Source organism: Halichoeres trimaculatus, unplaced genomic scaffold (genome assembly GCF_033239565.1).
Source record: "Halichoeres trimaculatus isolate MK-OKI-2021-1 unplaced genomic scaffold, fHalTri1.1 fHalTri1_scaffold_6, whole genome shotgun sequence".
Taxonomy (NCBI): Eukaryota; Metazoa; Chordata; class Actinopteri; order Labriformes; family Labridae; genus Halichoeres; species Halichoeres trimaculatus.
Window position 1 is genome coordinate 22,548,434 of NW_027437184.1, and position 21,797 is coordinate 22,570,230.

General features: G+C 36.9%; 2 protein-coding genes across 2 annotated transcripts; one reads left to right on the forward strand and one right to left on the reverse strand.

Moving 5' to 3' along the window:
* Nucleotides 1-144: 144 nt before the first annotated feature.
* LOC141791865 (cytokine receptor common subunit gamma-like) lies at nucleotides 145-5,839 on the reverse strand. Its single transcript, XM_074672560.1, has 8 exons — nucleotides 5,684-5,839; nucleotides 5,028-5,118; nucleotides 4,672-4,844; nucleotides 4,069-4,205; nucleotides 3,797-3,965; nucleotides 2,665-2,767; nucleotides 2,258-2,318; nucleotides 145-1,554 (listed from the first exon to the last, which is right to left on the reverse strand). Exons 1-8 carry the CDS (start codon nucleotides 5,745-5,747, stop codon nucleotides 1,339-1,341), a joined length of 1,014 nt encoding a protein of 337 aa, XP_074528661.1. The 5' UTR covers nucleotides 5,748-5,839; the 3' UTR covers nucleotides 145-1,338.
* A 2,268-nt stretch (nucleotides 5,840-8,107) lies between these two features.
* Nucleotides 8,108-21,114, forward strand: LOC141791575 (sodium/hydrogen exchanger 6-like). Its single transcript, XM_074672141.1, has 16 exons — nucleotides 8,108-8,523; nucleotides 9,200-9,396; nucleotides 9,497-9,574; nucleotides 9,779-9,855; nucleotides 9,992-10,104; nucleotides 10,218-10,323; nucleotides 12,093-12,234; nucleotides 13,802-13,907; nucleotides 14,122-14,210; nucleotides 15,820-15,933; nucleotides 16,174-16,285; nucleotides 16,831-16,984; nucleotides 17,063-17,093; nucleotides 17,199-17,287; nucleotides 18,058-18,163; nucleotides 18,533-21,114. The coding sequence occupies exons 1-16, from the start codon at nucleotides 8,247-8,249 to the stop codon at nucleotides 18,854-18,856; spliced, it is 2,115 nt and encodes a 704-aa protein (XP_074528242.1). The 5' UTR covers nucleotides 8,108-8,246; the 3' UTR covers nucleotides 18,857-21,114.
* The last annotated feature ends 683 nt before the right edge of the window (nucleotides 21,115-21,797 follow it).

The following is a 21,797-nucleotide window of genomic DNA, read 5'->3' on the forward strand; positions in this document are numbered from 1 at the left end:
AGAGACATTTAGACGTAAATAAGAATGCATATTTATTTATTTGCGGAAAAACGGTCTGACAGCTCTAATTATGGCAGATACAATGCATGAAGCCAGCAAACAGTTCATCACAACAAAGTTAAAACACTGCACACTAAGTAATCTGAGTACATGAATATTTTGGGAATGTACAACAGACATAATTATACTGATGCATTGATAAACTAAAATATATAATATCTTCAGGATATTGTGAAGCTGTGGTGCCAATTCTTATAAAGGTACTTTTACTAAAGTAGAAACATGCTTTGTTAGCTATTGGGAAATTCATAATAAGATTGGGACAAAAGTCAGGTTAGCAGGCTTTTATTCTTTTTAATTGCCAAGAATGCACTTATGATAATCTTATAAAAATTCCGATGAATTCATAACAAATCACAAAGAATACAACAATAAATGTAATACATGATAAGTCAGGTATTTATAACACTATTCCTGTTCATGTTCTTTGGCCTCAATCTAAGACTGAAAAATTACGATTCTAATCTGGACTGTGATTAAAACCTGTGATTTCTGAACCATCCCTATTTTTGGCAGTGTAAGAAATTGCTCGTAAAGGGTGCCAAGCAAAGGTGAGTGAAAAACTTTGCCCTGCATACATTCAATTTTCTACTATTTAATCACTACTAATAACACTTCTAAACAGGTTACATGGATTGGTGCATTTTCTATTTGGATAAAGATAGTAATGATTTATAAACATGCTCCTGTTTCAAAACATCAGTAAATTAAAATTTGATGTATATGCATATATACCAAGCTTAAGTGAGACAAAAGAACTGAAATTTAGAGGCATAGATACATAGATATTACTTGACGCTAACAAAATAGAAGTCAGTCTCTGGTTTTATAGCTTTTATAGCATTTTTGGCTTCTGTTACAGCAGATATCATTTAAAATGGGAGGAAGTTCAGGTGTTAAATGCCACTTTTGGAAAGTGAAGGGGATTTAGATGATTACAGTTTTTGATGTATCAAAATAAAAAATCTTCAAATACCCTTGAGATTGTCATGGTTAGTCTTGTTTGTAATTTACCTGATTGTCAGTTCTTATCTTCAGGAATGATCCACAGTTTTATCATTTACTTTTACTGCATAAAAAACTTGTAGCCTGTTTCCCATTATGGCTGCTTAGAATGTACTGGATAACCCTGATTTCAGGTAATTTACACAATTTGATCTTTGCAGTCATGTGGGAAATTTGTCAATGTAACGTAGTCTGGTTCGTGAAGTTTTGGTAAGCCCAACCCTGACTGAAATAGCGCCTGATCAGATATCTGCTACTCTGTCTTAGATGAGGCTAAAACTGAGGAGATGGAAGAGGAGCAGGGCCTGACTCGACTGTAGGGATGAAGACAGAGCAGTCGGTTTGATCGGTGGTGATGGAGGAGGTGGAGCTGTCCAAGCTCTCGGCGTCAGACTGGGAGACATGGGTGTATTCTCGGACGTCACAGGCAAGCTCATTGTAGTTGGGCTTGAAACTCTCTTTCAGGCCTTTGGAGTGCTCAAACAATTCCTTTGTAAAACAAAACAGACAAAATAATGTGCCTCACATTTTTCTGTCACACAAAGAGTAGTTATACTTTTACAAGAAAATTATCCTAACAGTCAAACAACTTAAATAAATAACTAATTTGACAGACTTAAAGTTCAGACTACATTGGAATTTTCTTTCAATGCATTATTTGTTGATCCCCACAGATTATGAGAGTCAACAGCTGATAAATTGATGACTGAAATGTTGTACTCACATTCAAGCCCCACAACATTTAATTGACATAACTTTGGTGATACTTTTCACCATCAAGCATCAAAATTAAGTCCAATTTTCAATCTGCTCAATTTAAGGGTTGTTAAAATCTGCTTAGCTTTAGCTGCAATTTGTGATTGGTGCTTCTTAGCGGCTGCTAACAAGCTAAAACAGGTGAAATGAGTGGTGAGCATAATGTAGCATTGACATACCTGCTCAATATTCCTGCAAAACATTTTCATTTACATAATCTCCCTGAGCTTTTTGCTTGAGCAAGCTTATATTGGTCCAATGACAAATTTAGTACAGTCTTGCACATAAATGATGCTAGCATGGCTGTTAACCTGTAGCTTGTAATATCAGTCTCACTATGCCTTTAGCCTTTTAAAAATGTAAAATTTAGCCAAAAATAAATCTTCTGTGCAACAGAGAATAGCAGGTGACAGCATGTAGTTTTGAATACACTCACCTTGATGTCCCAGTGAACCAGGGAAGGTTTGGGAACCACAGGGATGAGGATGATTCGGAGCCTGTAGGAGACATAAGCAAATTTTGTTTTCATCATTAACAGCTCTACTGCAACATGTTTGTTGTTACGCATGTCCCTGTTCTGTGCTTCCACACGTTTGACAAAATATATCACCTGAATCCTGTTGTGACATTTCTACAGCTCTACAGCTTTCTACAGCGTCACTAATAACATTAGTGATACTCTGAACACATTTTCTTCTTTTTAAGCTGTCGTTTGATATATAGTGTTCAGACACGCTAAAATCCAAGTAAACTGAGGCAGTAAACACACTATCAGTGTAGTTTGGCTTTCACCCCAACCCTGTAACTACCACCTTTACACCATGACACTTCAGCCAAACGCACCTCTCATGATGCAGCAACATTATGACCAGTAGGATGAGGGTGATTGCACCAAGCACAGTCAGCACCGGGGTCCACACAGATATTGAATTGCTCTGATCAGTGACTGTGAGAAAGGACAAGAGGAAAGGATTGTTATGACTTCATCCAAATAAGGCATTCAGTTGTATCACCTTTAATGTTTAAACAAATACACCTCACATTCTGAACAAACATGACAGGTGACAGATGTTTCACAGCTGTGTTGTTAACTGCTCTTTACTGGCAGTTTTATACAACAAATATTATAGTTAAGGTTAAAGATAATTTACCCCTAAATGTAATTCCTGGCTCTAAAAAGTTTTCTTTCATACAAGTGTCATTCCCCTTTTATTTGGCTTTTAATTCATGTCTTTTTGTTTGTTTGTTTGTTTTATTTAATTCTATTTCAATTTACTTTTTTATTTACTCTAATTATTTACTCAATTCACATGAAAAATATTGTCCCTTTTCTTAACTATTTATTCATTTATTTATTTTAGCTTTTCTTAGCCTTTATTTATATTTAGCCTTTACCTTAACCATTAATTTTCTAAACCTATATTTTTTCATTTTTTTACTCTATGTTTCCTGTCCTTTCTGTTTATTTTCCATATCTCCAGTGTTTCCCCAGTGAGGGTCCCTTTGCACTGGGGGCTGCAATTAGCTCTGGTTGTGATGCCTCTTGGTGAACATCAGCTTGGGTAAGTGGGAGGGCTATGGCAGTGCGTGGGTCCCCTTGCTGGCCTGTAGCAAGGTGGGTGACTGATTGGAGGCGTCCTGGCCTTGGGCCAGCACCCAGTGCAAACGGCCTGGGGGGCCATCTGGGGTTTGAGTGGTTGGGGGCTGCTTTTAGACATATAAAGCATTTTGTGCAATATTTTAATGTATTAAAAATGCTCTATAAATAAAGTTTAATTGGATTGGATAAGGATCAAATAAATGCACACATTTCCAAATGCCACAATTCATCAGTCAACTTAGATGGAAAACAGAAAATAACAAAGTTTAACCAAGACAAAGTGATGGTGGTGTTTGAGATGGTAGCATTTTGAAAGTAATTGTTTTGGTTAAAGCTAGTAAATGTTAGCATACAGCAGATTATTTTCAATTTCACCTGTGATGTTAGACTGGACTCCCCAGACAGCAGGCTTACTCCAGTCACTCCAGTAGTCAGAAGCTCCACAGTTTGGGTCCATTGTGCTGCGCACTTGCACCTCATACCTGCAGCGGCTGCAGGGCAAGTTGATGCAGTAATTCTGCTTCCCAACACTGATTTTAGAAGTCTGTGAGTGTGGAGATGTGAGAGCACAGAGCAAATAATGAAAAAACAGTTCATTAAAAGAAGAGTATGAGTAAAAAAAGGTGTGACTTTTTCCGTTTGCCTACATCCCACTTATTGTTGTCAGAGGTCCTGTAGCGGACTTCACTTTCCACGCAGTTCTTAGCGGTCTGGTTCCAGTACAGCCAAAGGTTTGAATCAGATCCTAACTGGACCGTCACATTGGTTGGTGGGTAAAGCAAGACTGAAGATGAAAGAGTCCATTCAGTGACAATGAATTTGATGACAAGGCTAAACGGCTGACATGACGGTTCCTTTATTCCCAAAGCCTTCTTTGTGTTAAAATAAAAGGAACAAACAAGAATTGAGTTTTTAACTCATGGATAGTTGACATTGGCTTCAAATTTCATCACTGAACATAATTTGGATTTGATATTACAACATGAAGTCTTAATATGCCATGTTTTAATGACAGATAGCTGAAACACATTGTTTTCAATGTAACCTTTCTTCCTCAGAATAAAGTTTCAGGATTTTGATTTCTTTGTGAAGAACACTTTGACATTAAATCCTTAAACAATTTAAATGGGGTTCAATTTTAACAAAACCAGTGCAAAAAAACATTCCCATTGATAAGAATTAAAATACATCTCTGTTCAGTATTTTACATTAGCTGCAGTTCTGTGCTGCATTCAAGTAGATTAACATACCTTTTCTTTCAAGTTCTTGCTTCTGTGTCCGAGATATGTCGCCATGCACCAGTTTGGTGTGAAATGTATAGAATCTGTTGATCTGTGCTGTATATGGCTGGTTACATCCAATTCTTGTGCCATTTTTTGTCAGATAGTTGATGCACTCAATGTTTGGTGTCTCATGGTCAAACCTGCAAAAGAAATGACCAATTTATCTCTTAAACTCAAATCAGCAGCAGTATCAGAGAGTAAGAATTAAACTAAAACAAAAATTGTTTTTATTTTCATTTCTTTAATTCTTTTCCAAATTTTACTCTTCTTTGTACAGATCACATTAAAGCATTTTTTGTTTGTTTGCTGTTATAAATCCATACCATCCGTAGAAGGTGTAATTACTCTGTGGAGTCTCCAGCTCTGTCCATTTGCACTGAACATATTGGAGATGCACCACCAAACACTTCACAACTGAAAGAGACACAAGAAAGTAAAAGAGAAGACAAAAACAAACAACAAACAGGATGGAAATCATCAGAGTGTCACACACATACAAATGGCAACAGAGGAACAGCAGCCACCATCCCCCAACACATGCGCAAACAAATAGGAAGTAGAAGAACAGTGACGTGGGGGAATTTACCAAAAATGTGTTTCAAATAGAAAGTTAAGAATTATGATAAATGTTAAGTTTAAAACCTAAGTTTTTATTCACATTATTGAGGTGTGTTTTAAGACACTCAAGCAGTCACACCCACTTGTAATCCTGGCCTTGGTTTAGAAATAATTTTAAGAGGAATGCTTTTAAAATAACTTTGACAAGGAAAATATTCCTAGAACCAGAATACAATTTTTCAGATTTAAAATGTAAAATTTAAGTGGAAAAGAAATCAGGAGCCACAGTATAGTACCACTATAATTAGATTAATCAAAGTCACTCATCAAGTTGATACCTCCCTAATACATCCAAACAGTTTAAAACAATCAAATCAAAACTTATTCATGATCTTAACTTTAAAATATTTAAATTTCTCACCAGGGAGTTCTTCTGACAAAACATGTGTTGTCAGACACAAGAGCAAAGCCAGCCGAGCCAACATCGTGGCTCGCTTCTCAGGAACAGGATGTGCTACTTCTACATCGGAGCTCTGTCAAATGCTATCTTCTATTTCCTTGTTCGATGCTTAATCAACTCGGCTGTTGTTGGCTTCCTGACAGGAAACTATGTATCAGCCTATAGATCAAGATAGTTTTCATTTTTACAAAACTCATGATGTTTGTTTTACATTCTCATATTCAAAGCAGAACATTTATAAAATCAATTAAAAGTTTGATTTTCTCTTCTCCACCTCTGCAGCTGTAAAAAAGAACTAAAACCTACAGACGTGGGCTACCTAATGTATGACAAGACAGCCACGCAACAGCATAAACTAATCACTTTATTGATTTTAACCCTATTTTACCCCAAGAACCATGACTTCAGTCATGGTGACAACTAACCAAAGCCAAAATAATCAGACATTACACCAGCACCCTGAGCTGAAGCAAAGAACACTCGGCTTAAAATGTCCACAAGAACTTGCAATGTTGATTTTGAGAAAGTGTTACAAATTATTTTCTATGGTCCTGGCAAATGTGAGACACTTTGTATGTGCACTTCTTAAAGCTTTGCGGGTTTCCTGTCAGAGGAAATGGTTGAAATGTGAAAAAGGTGGAATCAGACCAACATCTCAAGTTTGAGATATTGGTCTGGTTGCAAGATTCAAACACAAATTACTCAATATATTATACTTAATAGTTGGTTGCCCATTATATATTACTTTATACACAAAACTTTTGAGAGTGACAATACTTTCTTAAATGTGCAATACAGAAAACTGGTGCAATTTATTGATTTAACTCATTTTTTTTATATATATTGAGGATATTTACCCCATTCAAGCAGTGAATTACTGAGTATTATTGATTTTATTTCATCCAGTGACACACAAATTTGTGAGAGCTTACCAAGGTCAATTATTTCATCAAGAACAAGCTATCACCCCCACATCTGTGCAATACTCCTAACTTGACATTTGATTTCTTAGTCATCAATCTGTTCATGTCGGCTCTTTCCATGTAATCTGACAGGGGTTTTAGTGTATGTGTGTCTGACTGTCTCTGCCTCCCACACACACACACACATTTCAAAACATTTGATTATTTTGTTTTATATTTGAATTAACTACATGTTAAAAAGTAAAAATACTGTTCAGTTCTTAATCCAGTTTGATACACTAAACCTCAGTCATGGGGGTCAGATTACTGACTTGAAAGTTGTCCAGTGGACAATTATTGGCACCATCTTACCAGAAGGATGATGGGAGGAAGAGTAGAGAAGAAGTCTGTTACAACTTGTGGTACCATGTTATCTGCTGGTGTTAGTCCACTGAGCTTGATCCAGTCCAAAGTCAAAGCAACCATCTATTTTTAGGCACTTTATGTTTCCTTTTGCTGAGAAGCTTTGATGAGATGTTGATGTCCTACAATGCCTACAATGCCAAAATACCTATTAAAAGGTTGTTTAACCATGATATTACTGTGCTTCATTGGTCAGCCAAGTAGTCTTTAAACCCCAAAGAAAGTCTATGGGGTATTGTCAAGAGGGAGATGAGAAAAACCTGACCTAAGTACGTAATTCAATAGCTTCAATAATACCTAAGTGAATGTTTTAAAGGAGTTTTAAACAATAATGAAGTGGATAATTCAAAACTGGACAATGATGGACATTTCTTTCTTTAAGAACTTTAAGCCATACAAACAAAGTGACAACAAAAAGGCTTAAAATATTCAACATTTCTTTCAAAAAATACTAATTTAAAAATAATAAAAATAACGATAATAATAATAATAATAATAATAAAAATCCTTACATTCTTCAACAAGTGATAAGAGGCAAAGTGAACAGTGCAAATGAAATTAGAATGAAAAATATATAAAAAATGAAATTATATGTGTACCCCCCCCTCAAAAAATAAATAGATAAATAAATAAATAAATAAATAAATAAATAAATAGATAAATAAATAAATAAATAAAAAATAAAAAACTAATCCCAAAAACAGGTAAAAACCAATTCACAGGTTCGAAAGGTGCACGTATTGATAAAATAACAAAGTAAAACATGTATTTGTATGTATACCGAACAACAATATGGTGACGAGGTATTGTATATATTGTGTTGCACCAGAAATAAAAAGTTTTTTGTAAACATTGTTAATTGAGCTTTTAATAAAAAAAAAACTAATTTCATGTTAATTTCATTCAACACAATGATTTTGACATTGTAGCTTTTTAATTTTACGTATTTATTAATTTATTAATTTATTTATAACATTTTAGTGGTAATTTATCTTTGTGAACACTAACCATGCCACAAGGATCATCGTCATCTGCAGGTCTCAGTGACACTTTTATTGTGAAGGACCGGATATTCCTGTGTTTTGATAACGGCTGCGGAAGGAGCTGTCATTTACGCTCGTCCTCTCGTCGTTTCTTGTACACCAGCAAAAGCCCTAAAAGTTAAAACGACAAATGTAACCTTTTCACAGACAGCCATCATGGGATTTACGCTGAGACACGGTGTCGGTGTCTCATCTTCGAAAGCGCTGCTGTTATTACCATTTCTGTTTACACTGTTGTTCGTGGGGAGCCAAGGCGATAGCAATGCGATGGATAACGTCGCAACTGAAAGGCTGGCAGAGGAGAGCCACCGACAGGACAGTGCCAATCTGCTTATATTCATTATGCTCTTAACACTCACCATTTTGACTATATGGCTGTTCAAACACCGGAGGTTCAGATTCCTACACGAAACCGGACTTGCCATGATCTATGGTAAGAGCACTGATGTTAGCTGATGTCCCCGTTAATCAATGAGTTAGCTGTCCGTATTAGCTAGCAGGTAGGTGTTTCGTTTTTTTTAGTGAACCATTTAACTGTCGACTCTCAGCCGGATACTCAGTTGATTGTCGTGGTGAATTCAACCGCAGCATCATGCACCCTGTAACTACGACAACCACAGTCAAACGCGTCAGTTAGCACGGTCACTCGTTAGACCGAAACACCGTTAGCTTCCACACTCTCCGAGCTGACTGACATAGTATTCAGAAGGTGGTTCGTTTGCTTTTCAAACTAAATGAAAAAAAAAAAAAACTTGTGATATGGGTTGTTGCAGATGCAACCTATATTGGGATTATGGTATATTGGCCATCTTTGGTTGAATGTGGGTCACCACCAGTTGTTATCTGTATGCCACTCACTTCAACTCGTTAGGCACCTGCACCTCAGTCATTTCCAGTATTAGAGGATCTGTCATTATTCATGTGCTAACTATAGTTAAAATCAGGTACTTTACTGAGAACCTATGATGTTAACATTGTCTTATGTCTGAGAAGCACTTTGTGAACTTGTTTTTGAATATAGCTTTGTGAATACAGGCTTCCATGGTTCTCATTATCTTAGATCACTGGCCGACTGCTTTGCCTTACTCCCCTCTCTTTCCTCTTGAAAGGCCTATTAGTGGGTGTGATCCTGCGCTATGGTGTCCATGTGCCTCAGAGCATGAGCGACGTAACCCTCAGTTGTGCTGTCAATGCCAGTCCTGCAACACTGCTGGTCAACGTCAGCGGGCGGTTCTACGAGTACACGCTGAAGGGGGAGGTCAGAGGCAAAGGTCACCAAGTGCAGGACGATGAGATGCTAAGAAAGGCAAGGACATAAAGCAAGGGGGGTGTAAATGACACAAACATCATGAACAACTTGGAAAAAAAGATGTGTTTAACCTTTCATAATGCCCTGTTATCTTCAGGTGACCTTTGACCCAGAAGTGTTTTTCAACATTTTGCTGCCTCCCATCATCTTCCATGCTGGATACAGTCTAAAAAGGGTAAGAGGGTCAAAGGACATATGATACACAAACCACATCAGCTAACCATTACAGGCCTTGATTTCTTTTATACTTAAAAAAAACATTTACATGTGACTTTCCCCACACAGGTAGGTAAGTTTGTTGAAATACTACTAAATGACTCTAGAGGTCTGTTTACTCCACCAGCTGAACCAGACTGATCTGTTTGTCTGTCTGTCACAGAGACATTTCTTCAGGAATATCGGCTCCATCCTGGCTTATGCCTTTATGGGAACAGTGGTATCCTGCTTCGTCATCGGGTGAGTCATGTGATCATCCTTTAAATTCCCTCACAGATTCATGAATATTGAGATTTGGGTTCATTTACCTGACCAGTTTGCTGAATGAACATCCACAGTCAGGGTCTTTTATGACTTGTTAAAATCTTTTGTCCAGGCTGATCATGTATGGCTTTGTGTCCTTCATGAAAGTTGTTGGACAGCTCGGGGGAGATTTTTTCTTTACTGACTGCCTCTTTTTCGGGGCTATCGTTTCGGCAACAGACCCAGGTAGGTAGAACCATGAAGCCCCAGAATCATATTTTTTTCATGTGTATTGCCTCATTTTGAGGTCCCTGTCCTGCTCTACAGAATTTTCTGTTTTCTCCTCCTCCGTGTTTTAGTGACAGTGCTGGCTATCTTCAATGAGTTAAAGGTGGACGTGGACCTGTATGCTTTACTCTTTGGGGAGAGTGTTCTAAATGATGCTGTGGCCATTGTCCTTTCTTCGTAAGTATCAACTACTGTGCACCAAAAAAATCATACACACAGCCACTAAAGCAACAGTTTGTCCATTTCTCAAGTTCTCATTTGTTGTCCACACTTGCTTTGGTCAATCTCTCTATAGATATTAAAGCCTCATGCTGCCTACAGTTAAACTAGAAAAAACATATAGCAGAAATTGTGAATTATGATAAAAGATTAATATCTTTACTGCCAGTACAGATATAATTTAAAACAAACCTACCTTAACCCTTGAAATGCTTGTATGTCAGTAAAAAACCAGGAACCCACTAGGGATGCACGATATTATCGGCACAATATCGGTATCGGCTGATAAAAGCTTAAAAACACGTTTATCGGTATCGGCAGATATGAAAATTTCTGCGGATAGGCACAGCCGATAAGGTGCTATTCAGTTAGGATTATTATTATTTTCCATCTGAAAAATAAGCTCCTTAAATAAAATTTAGCACTTCATTTATTTGCACTGCAGAGCTCTGTGTCTGTCACCAGATTGTTACAGTAGCTCCAAAATAATCAAATGCAACTTGGTTATGTTTAAAAATGCATTGTACATTTAAAGTTCATGTGATCTAAAGAAATCATTTTTCTGTATTTCAATACTGAATGTCTTGAGTTTGAAAAAATAGTACATTTCTTATTTATGGTAAAATCAAATGTTTTTTGTCTTGTTTTATGTGTGTTTCTTAAACAAATAAGACAGTCACAATAAGAGTAACATATAAATTCCAGTACAGGATAGACTCAGCTTTCTTTACAGTGAAAAAAACAAACTTGTGATTATCGGTATCGGCCAAAAGGGGTTTCGATATATCGGCATATCAGATATTGGCGAAAATCCAATATCGTGCATCCCCAGAACCCACCCTTCCATTCAAATTTCTGCGTTACAGCTCAAAATTGAGTGAAATCCTGGCAAATTGACCATATTGTGTTGTCACTAATCATACTAACATCAATCCCTGTCATTTCACTGCTTGCCTTCCTTCACCTCCTGTGTCATTCATCGCCACCCTGTACGTATGTATGCATGTAGTGTTCTCCTCCGCTTGGAGAAGGAGAGTGCCCGGGGCGCTGGAGCTGTGCTCCCTCAAAGAGATGATGGTCCGCTCTGGGCAGAGGAGTTTGAGGAAAGCCTGGGAGAAAATCAGACAGTTGCTCCCCGGTGGGTGTGGGTGGGTGGTTTGAGAGGATGTGCTGGCAGAGCAGCTACATTTCTAGTCATTTTTTTTCTCTAGTTTTCACTTTGCCCTAAAGAGTCTGCAAAGGACAAGATGATTTTACTTAAAATATTTTTTTCAGTGTTTTGCTTTGTTGGTCTTTTGGTAGTTTTAATGCAAGTCTCACGTGGAGGAAACTCATGAATTGACTTTTTTTTCCTATTTGTATCTATTCTATATAATACATATTCTAAAATGGTGTTAAAAGATAAAATTCTCAAAATATGCAACCCTCCAAATCCCCTCCTTTTACGACTCTGAACCCCAGCTCTTGTGCATGTGTGTGCTGTCTGAAGCCCTTTACATTTATGCAAATAAATGCATTGGGTAGTAAATCTCAGCCATCATTGGATTTTTGTTGCAAATACGCCTTGTGCCTAAATTTTACAGAGAATCATCTGGTTTTTATTTGGTGTTAGCATGTATTTCATCATTACTGTCCTCCCCTCTATGTTGTCTTTCTCAATTCCGCTTCCTTTTTCTTTGTAAATGCTTCTCTATTTATCTTCTCTTTCCGTTTTATCTGCGAGCCAGCTCCATTGTAGCGTACCAGCCTGCAGGAGATAACAGCCACAGCTTTGAGGCCATGGCCTTGTTGAAATCCTTCGGCATCTTTCTGGGTGTCTTTAGTGGATCCTTTGCTCTTGGGGTGGCCACTGGAGTCATGACAGCTCTCATATCCTTTCACTGTTATTCACAGGTGTGCATTAGCTTAGCAAGCAAACAGCTTAAGATTATAGGGCTTAACTAGTGTTGTGAATAACGGCATTATTACTAACAGTGTTACTTTTTCCAGTAACAGGTAATCTGATTAATTACTTTTTCAAACGTTATAACGCTATTACTTTTACCGACAGTGAAATGAGGTGCATTACCATTTATCCGACCTGACTTGCTCAGCTAGTCACAAGAGAGGGGCTGATTACAATCATGTTAACACATCTTTATTAAAGAGCTGAAGCTAAAGTAAACTTTTCAGCAACAAATATCACACAGCCACATGTGTGCATCTCTGTGCATCTCTGTGTAACTCGAACTCAGAGAGAATCTCCTGCACCTGAAGGAGATTAAACCAATTTAAGGGAGAGGGGTGGATGCTTTTCAGGGTTTGAATGTAAGGCACAAGTAGCTGACTTGTTTTTACTTCAATAATATTAAAGATGACAGGACCACACTAAAATATCAGGGGTTAATTGAGGGAAAGTACAAGTCTGGAGACAGATCCCAATGTGACAGGTGCAAAGAAGCTCCAGCAGGTTTACTCCACATGTTTTGGGCCTGTCCAAGATTACATCCATTTTGGAAACCCATCTTCCAAAATATTTGGAGTGCCAGTAGATCCATCCCCTCTCACTGCCTTATTTGATATCATGTCACAGAGTGTGAATCTAAATAACTCTAAGAATAATATGCTAGCCTTCTGCACTTTGATAGCCAGGCACCTGATACTGTTCCAGTGGAAAGACCCTCTTCCTCCTAAATAATCTCACTGGATTAAAGAGATTATGAAATATGTCAAGCATTAGAAGATAAGACACTCTCTTAAAGGGTCTGTTTTATGATTTTATGAAACCTGGAAGCCTTTCTTGACTTTTGTTGAGAAGTTAGGAGCAGAGAGCATAATCCCATAATTTATTATACATTTTATGTGTTAGCTGGTGCTGGTGTTGGATGACTGATTATTATAGCATAACATTTGTCCAGTGGGTGGGTTAATGGGTGGGGCTTTTCTTTTTTCTTTTCTTTTTTTGTGATAGTCTATATGGTTTTCTATATACTTTTTTTTCCTGTTTGTTTTGTATATTGTAAAACTTTCAATTAATAGACCTTGATTAAAAAATAAAAATGTGGGAATGACTTTTTCTTGTAACTAATTACATTTATGAAGGAGTAATCCAGTTATTAATTCAGTTACTTTTTTGGGAAAGTAACAAGTTATAACTAATTATTTTTAAAAAAATAATTTTCCCAACACTTGGTGCAACCATATGTCTTTTAGGTTATAAAAGCTTTATACAGGCTACTCTAAGTTATGTTTGACTTACCTTTAACTGTGGTTGGGATAGATTAGTTTTTACTCTCTCATACTGTTCATTTATTCTCTCTCTGGATAGTCTGTCTCTACCAATGTGCTATTTGCAAACCTTTTTCTACACATGTGTTTCTACTTTGATGTATGAAAGCTGCAGGTGGAATGCCGTTGTGTTTTATCATTTTGCTCCTTAACCTCTTGTTTTCCTCACGTGACCAAGTTCACAAAGCTGAGGGATTTCCCTTTACTGGAGACAGCGCTCTTTTTCCTAATGTCCTGGAGCACCTTTCTACTAGCTGAAGCGTGCGGGTTCACAGGTATTCTTGTCCTGCACACAGATGTTATGCATACTTGCAGTTCAGAATTTGATGTACAGTGTTTTATTTCAATATTTTTCAATAATAGTTAGTCAATTGCAGTAGTTTTCATCTCGATTAGAAGTGGAAACAGGCCAAAAAAAAAAGTTTTCTACATGAAAAAGTCAGGCTACCTGATGTCCTCAGGCCGTGTTTAATTATCTCTCTTTCTTAGGTGTGGTTGCTGTGCTGTTCTGTGGCATTACTCAGGCTCACTACACATTCAACAACCTCTCCCCTGATTCTCAGGACAGGACCAAACAGGTAAAATATGATCACCTCTCTTTTGTAGTTGATCTCACTTTTTAACCACAAAATGTAATAAAATGTTGAATTATAACTGTTTTATTAATAACATATAGCTGTGTATCTTTTTTGCAAAGACCAAAACTGTTATCAGCAGGACATGAAAAAGAAGACAGAGTGAAAAGATCACATATCAATACTGCGAAAGAATTAAATACTCAGAAGAAAGGATGTTTTGAAACATCTGTGCAAATATCAGCAATTTTCAGAAGATGTTTCTGAGAAATACACAAGCTGACATGTCATGTGGATTTCCACTGAAGCACAGAGCTGGTCACTGTGGCTACAGCGCTTTCTAATTAAAAACACATCTTCGTGTCACCTGGTTCCTGTTGGTTTTAACACCAGCCACAGAAGCACAAGTTGAAAGTAGAGCATAAAGACTAAGAGGAACTCAACTAGAATCAAACTTTCTAATGTTGTTATGTCTTTTGAATTTCAGACATTATTTAACAGTGTTGAAGTCAGTTCTAAAAGTTAGCAGGGAGCACAGTTTGAGGAATTTTGAATTTGTGTAACCATGACAAAGAAGAGAAGAATTGTGAATGCAATGATGTAGAAATGACATCCCTTCATGTAAATAAGATAAATAACACAAGGCTAAATAGCCTGGTAATAAAAGAACAAGGTAAAAACTTGATATAAGTGAGAGGTAACTCTAAATTTCTTCTGCTGTGATCTGGATCTTTTGCTGGATATGGAAAATAAAAGTAACTTGACTCCAAGTGGGGGGCCGGGCTGCCCCCCAAATACAATGGTAGGGGAAACACTGCAGATGACTCCACATGAAACCATTATTATATTTGTTAATGGGTCAAGATGGCAGCAGACTGAAATAGGGCTGGGCAATTATGGTGAAAATAAGAATCCCGATTATTTTAAGTGATATTGAAATCACAATTAATATACACAATTATTCATTTATTCAAAAACTTCAGTACTGATTTAAACACAACTTTAAAGAACCAGCAAGTGGCACATACAGTATTATTGATCCACATAAGTCACACACACTCGCTGTGGCTGCACATGGAACACAGAAGAGCTATGAAGCACAGGAACTTGCATACATCTACACTGTGTGGAATATTAATTGTTTTTCTTTGATTATATTGTTTTTATGATTGTCAGATGGCAAAATTGAAATCACGATTAAAATCCAATTAATTGCCCAGCCCTAGACTGTAAGCAATAAAGGCTTGTCTCCCCCCACAACATGTTTTATACCTGTGCTGCCTATTTTCCACACACAAGTTCCTGTGCAGTTTAGCGCTCATGGGCTCTAAGTTGAAAATAGTTTTACTTTAGTAACACATCTGTGCTTGTTGTTTCCTGTCCATTACTGAACAATCCAAAACGTATGCTTTAACTTTGTAAACAATATTAAGAGGAGAATGTAATTATGAACTTTTTTTTTGTAATAAATGATTTTTAACTTTCAAAAACCTGTAAAGAACCCTGACTTTTAGCTAGCACTGAAATGCTGTGAAATGTACCAAAGGTGTTTGTCATAACTGTGCAGCCTGCTGACATTACATCACACCTTCTTTATTTTTTGCCCCATCAGTTGTTTGAGCTGCTCAACTTCTTGGCTGAGAACTTCATCTTCTCCTACATGGGCTTGACTCTCTTCTCCTTCCAGTCTCACGTCTTCAACCCTTTGTTCATCATAGGAGCCTTTGTATCCTTTTGGCTGCTGTGTGTTTATGATAAACTATGTTCTGTTAATGTTTTTTATGGTATTCAACCAATAAAAAAATATTTTACAATATTCATTTATTCCTTTATATGGTGCTTCAAGGTTCCAAAGCATCATCTCTAAAAATAAAGAAAGTTATATTTTTAATTAGATTACTTTCTGTTCCAGCCTGCACTGTTTTTACTTTGTGTGTTTCGTCCTTGACTTTCCTGCGTTGTGTAGTTGGCTGTGTTTGTGGGCAGAGCAGCAAACATCTACCCTTTGTCCTTTCTGCTCAACCTGGGTCGCAGGAACAAAATCGGAACAAATTTCCAGCACGTCATGATGTTTGCAGGTGAGTTGATTATTTTAATTAATCTTGCATTGAACAGATACTATACACTGAGTGATGATTAAACTCACTGATTACAGAAATTTCTGAAGGTTCTTTTGTGTTTCTATCCAACTCAACTCAAACTGTATTTAAAGAGCAAATTTAAAACAACTGAAGTGGACTGAAGTGTTGTACAGATTAAAAACAGCAGAAATAATAGGATACAGTACATAAAAACATAAAACCAGAGGAAATAAAAATGAAATAAAGTCAAATAAAATAAATTAAAAATCATGCCAGAAGTCCAGTCAACTGTAATTAAAAGCCAGGGAGAAAAGGTGAGTCCTAAGAGAAGATTTAAAAACCTCAATTGACCCCACAGAGCGGATACGCAAAGGTAGGTTGTTCATGAAATGCATGCATGAAAGGTATTTATTTTCAAGTTGAACTGTTTTGTCTCACTAACGTACATAAAAAGACTCATAGATTTGACACTGTCTCACACTGTCTCAAAATGCAAGACACACAGTTTCTCTTTCACATGCAGTTTTGTCTGTGTCCTCCAGGTCTGCGTGGGGCGATGACCTTTGCTCTTTCCATCCGAGACACCGCAACCTACGCCCGTCAGATGATGTTTTCAACCACCCTCCTTATTGTCTTCTTCACTGTCTGGATCTGTGGAGGCGGCACCATGCCGATGCTGTCCTTCATGAGCATACCGTAAGCCCATTCACCCTTATTATAAGCATTAGTCATTCTGTTTCTATGTTTCATTTCCTCTGCTTCATTTCCTTTCAGGGTGGGTGTGGATTCTGATCAAGACAACCCTGTAAGTTGATACAATTTAAAACAAATCAAAGTATTTTGCAACTTTTGTAGTTACTAGAAATGTTGAAGCAAAGGAACACAAACTAATGAATGTTCTGCTTTATAGGGTGCAGGTATGTTGGATGGTTCACAGAGGAGGAATACCAAACATGAAAGTGCGTGGCCTTTCAGGATCTGGTATAACTTTGACCGCAAGTATCCTTTGAATGATTGTGTATTTGAAGTGTGAGTGTTAGATTCAGCTTTGGACACCAGAGGGCGCACTCAGCAAACTATATGAAATATACAGGATGAAGCTTGTACTGAACGTTGTATGTTATTCCAAACTTGGAGCACACACAAATAAAACTTGTGTGTTAATGCAGATAAATTCTGCATTTTATACGGATTTCATTGTGACAGTCAACGAGTTATACATGATCCCAAAAAGTTAGGGATAATTTTTTATTATCATTGTCCTGTTTTTTAATCCAATTATTAAGCAATTAGGAATACGTTTTGAGTGTGCTATCGTTGTTTTATTAGTATTATTTTTTCAAAACGGTTTATTTTTACTAGAAATATGAATGCAGAATAATTCATTGAGTTAATTCACACCGCTATTTTCGCACAGTTATTTCATGGTATTAAAGTAATGCTCTTTTACCTTTTGTTATTATATTTCAAATGAACATTACCATAACCTTCTAGGTATTTCTCCCATGGTCTTATACGGTGAATCCTCAGAGTTTTATAGTGAAACTATTTAAACTTTCAAAGAGAGCAGTTTCTGTCATCAGCTTTTGAACAGCGAACCCCACATTTTACAAGCTGTGGATATTCTGTATGAACCACCTGATGTGCACTACATAGTCTTTCTCAACATTTTTTTTAACTATTTCATTTGATTTACAGCAAAATCAAAGTAAAATGGAGTTGTCTAATTAAAGTGACTGTGCCATCATCCTTGACAAAAGCTTTTCCAGCTACCTAAAGCCCCTCCTGACCCACAGTGGACCCCCTCTCACTGCCACTTTGCCAGCTTGTTGTGGACCATTGGCACGGTGCCTCACCAGCCCACAGGCCTATGAGGTTTGAATATAAAACATAATGTCTAAGAGTTCAGATATCATCACTTTAGAGACCAAAGAGACCTCCTTAAATACACATTTACAGATGCTTTAATGACTTTGATGTTTTTGGTTTCCTCAGCCAGCTGATATTTTTAATCTGTTTTACATTGATGATGAGTAAAGATGAACTTTATAATCACACTGAAAGTAAGGACTTTGTTGTCTTTTGCGAGTTCATGTATTGAGCTACAGAAACAGAAATCCCACTCTGCGTTTATGCTGATTTATCTTAAGTAGCGGTTTCCTTACTTTGCCTTGATGTGCCGTTGTTTCCTCTACATCACTCCATTTTCTTGATATCTCCCCATCCTTTCTTTCATCCCCCCAGAATGAAGGTCAGCTCCACGATGACGACTCCGACTTCATCTTGAACGACGCCAATGTGAGCTCCATGTACGCAGACGTCACCGTCACCACAGACGCTTCCGGGTCCCGCACCATCAACCGTAAGCGCTCCTCCACGGCCAGCACGGGGGGCGGCCCGTCTGACGAAGGTCTGGACCACGAACTCTCCCTGGCGGAACACGAAGTGGCGATCAGGGGCACACGTCTGGTCTTGCCCATGGATGATCCTGTGGAGCCCCCTACCACTGTCACTCTGCCACCACCGCCCTCCCCTCCACGTTCAGACCCACGCAGGCACAGACTCTAAAAATACTCAAACTGTTAGAAAAAACATCTGTTAGAGGTTGTTTTTTGAGTTTTTATTGAAACAAACATCTGCTTGAGTCACATAAAATTCTGTTGTTTGTAAAACCTCTGTTTTGCAAAAGAAAAAAAGACCCTGAGGTGGGCTTGATTTAAATACAATCGAGGGGGCTACTTTAACATTAAATGTGACTGCACTTCATGGACGGTTGGTACTGCAAATCAAGCACACTTCTTGTTTTAATGGGTACGTAAATCGAGTGAGATGCTCGTTCAACCACTACTTTTGGATGCTAAAATGTGGCTTGTGTTTTCTCCTAAGTCTGTACTACTGTGGTGATACGCCTGTGCTGTAATATAAACTATCTCAAGCCCTAACTTCTTTGGGCTGTCAGGGTCAATCTCTGAACTTAACATCTGTTCACTCTTATCTCTGTAGTGAATTAGCTCATGAAATGAAGGCCACTATATGTCCAGCTTGCTCTGACCTTCAGTAACTAACATTCAGAGTCACTTTGCTCAGTAACACTTATTTAAGAGCAATTCATACTACAGTTACATAACTAATCATATTTATCCACATATCTGTGGAGATGGATTGTTGTGAATGGCCACTATCATGGCCAAAAACAACGTGATTGAAGCGGTGAAAGGAAGTTTGAATTTCCTAGAAAACAAGTAACTCCACATCAGAGTCTGATGAGTCTCTGCTGTTTAAACACTTCCTGCCTCTTCTCTTCTTAATCAGTCTTTTCACTTTATTTATGCCACAAAACTGATTATTTATGTAATGATTCATTTTGTTTATTTATTATTTATTTATTGTTTGTTCTAAGGCATTAATGATAACTTTTCCCTGTTAAAATAGGACTGCTCTGTGGTGACAGGCTGTTGCACTACATTTTTTCTCTGACAAGGTACTTTTTTAAAGGTGGATACTCAATTTAAAGAGGTTTAATTCTTTATGTGTGCTGGTTGATTAATCCTCCCACTGTAGCGACCTTTTTACTTTGTATTTGTAAACCAGAGCTTCCCTGTATGTATAATTTGGAACGTGGATCTGAGTGTGTGTCTGGTGTCAGTTTTAATCAGGGTTGTTAGGGCTAATGATTTATTATTTTGGATCAACTGTTTTCATTTGGATTAACCTTCCTTTAAAAAAAAAAAAAGCTGACAGTTGTGTCTTTGTGGTATTAAATCATCAAAGATGACTCTGAGGGCTGGCTGAACTGTTTGACATAAAGTGCCTATTCAGAAATTCAATGACTTAATGTAGATTTGTACATATTTTCATTTGCTAATGTGCAGTACAATGATCTTACTTGATTTTTATATGACACTAAACTATTTGATTCAAGTTAAATACTATGTTTTGGTATAATTTGGCCATAAGGGGACTGCCTGTAGTGAAACTACTTGTTTTAAAATTGTTTTAAATCCCTAGAAAGTGCAAAGATTAATTTATGGGAAAAACAACAACAAGTACTACTTATTTTCTGGTAGATATTACCCTTTTGTGAACAATTTACTCATAAAAAAGTTTATGTTTGATCAAAAGTATCTGTGGTATTTCAAAGTAAAACAGTTAGACCGAATTTGGTTGAAGCAGGATCCTGGTTATTTTCTTCAAGGCTTTTTATTTGCCAGTGAGATCAAGGAGGAGATAGTTTTACACTACTTTTTACTGATGCACATGTAAAGTTTTGCTTTGCTGCTGGGATCATTTACTCTATGGTCCATTCTTCCCTTCTCTTTGTTGTTTCCCCCTTTTTTGACTGAGAAGGTTCCTGGTCAAAGTTTAATTTAAAAACATGCAAATGTTTTCTTTAATACTGTTGAGTGATGCAAACTGTCCTTTTGGTTTGAAGCAGTATTCAGAGATGAGACATGAACTTGAAGAGAGTGGATTTTTCTGGTACAGTTTAATTTGTATTTGTTGTGTAAATGTACCTAAATCTTTAAAAATGTTTTAATAGCAATTTTAAAGGTACAGTACTATAGCGTATGTCTCCAAGTAAAGATCAGAACATTTGTAACTACTGTTTGGAGAAGCTGTTTATTACAGTTGTATTTGTGAAGAGTACACCCGCAATAGGCCTGTTTGTGAATATTTTTATTTTAATGTGAATTTCTGTTGAAAGAAAGTTATCCAAGATTTAATAGAATTTCCCCTGTAAAGTCCTGATGTTATTAACAGTGTCTTCTCTGTTAAATTTCCTGCAAGTGTACTAGAAAAAAAATAAAAACAATCTGTGACAATGACATGACGTTTCTGTTTTTCAAATATTAGAGAAAATGTCTTTGGTGAAGTCTTTTTTAACAGACCTCTAAACATGATATAACCATACAATGAAGTGTTATAACACAAGTACACCACTGGCTGATGCATAGTGTACTATATGCTTTGTATTGTGAGGTTTCTTATTCATCCTTGTATTTGACCATAATTAGAATGATATGTGGGGTTTTTAGTTTATAGTATTCTAAATTCTGTTTTCATTAAATGATCCTATATGAGAATTCTGCCACCAAGGATAAGAGTCACTGAGGAAAAAAAATTCCTTTATTATTATTATTATAATTATTATGCCATGACTTCTGAGATTTAAGACTTTGATCCCAGAATTTTGCCTTTTCCGCACAAAATAACAATATTAATAAAGAAAGTATTAATATAATTTTTGTTTTCTCAGAGGGCCTAATCCTCTTCTGTAGAATTTGCATTCCCATTAGCTTTCATAACGTGGCAGCAAGTCTTCCTTGGGCCCACACAGCAAAACAAAAATTAGATTTTTAAAAACAAAAACTTCTTAATATCCTTAAAACATACACGGGACAAATACTTTATAATCCCAAAGTTTCGAAACAGTGATTTAATGTTTTCTATGACAAGTGAATTAGTGTTTTAAAATATTTAGACAATAAATAAAACTAACAAAATATCG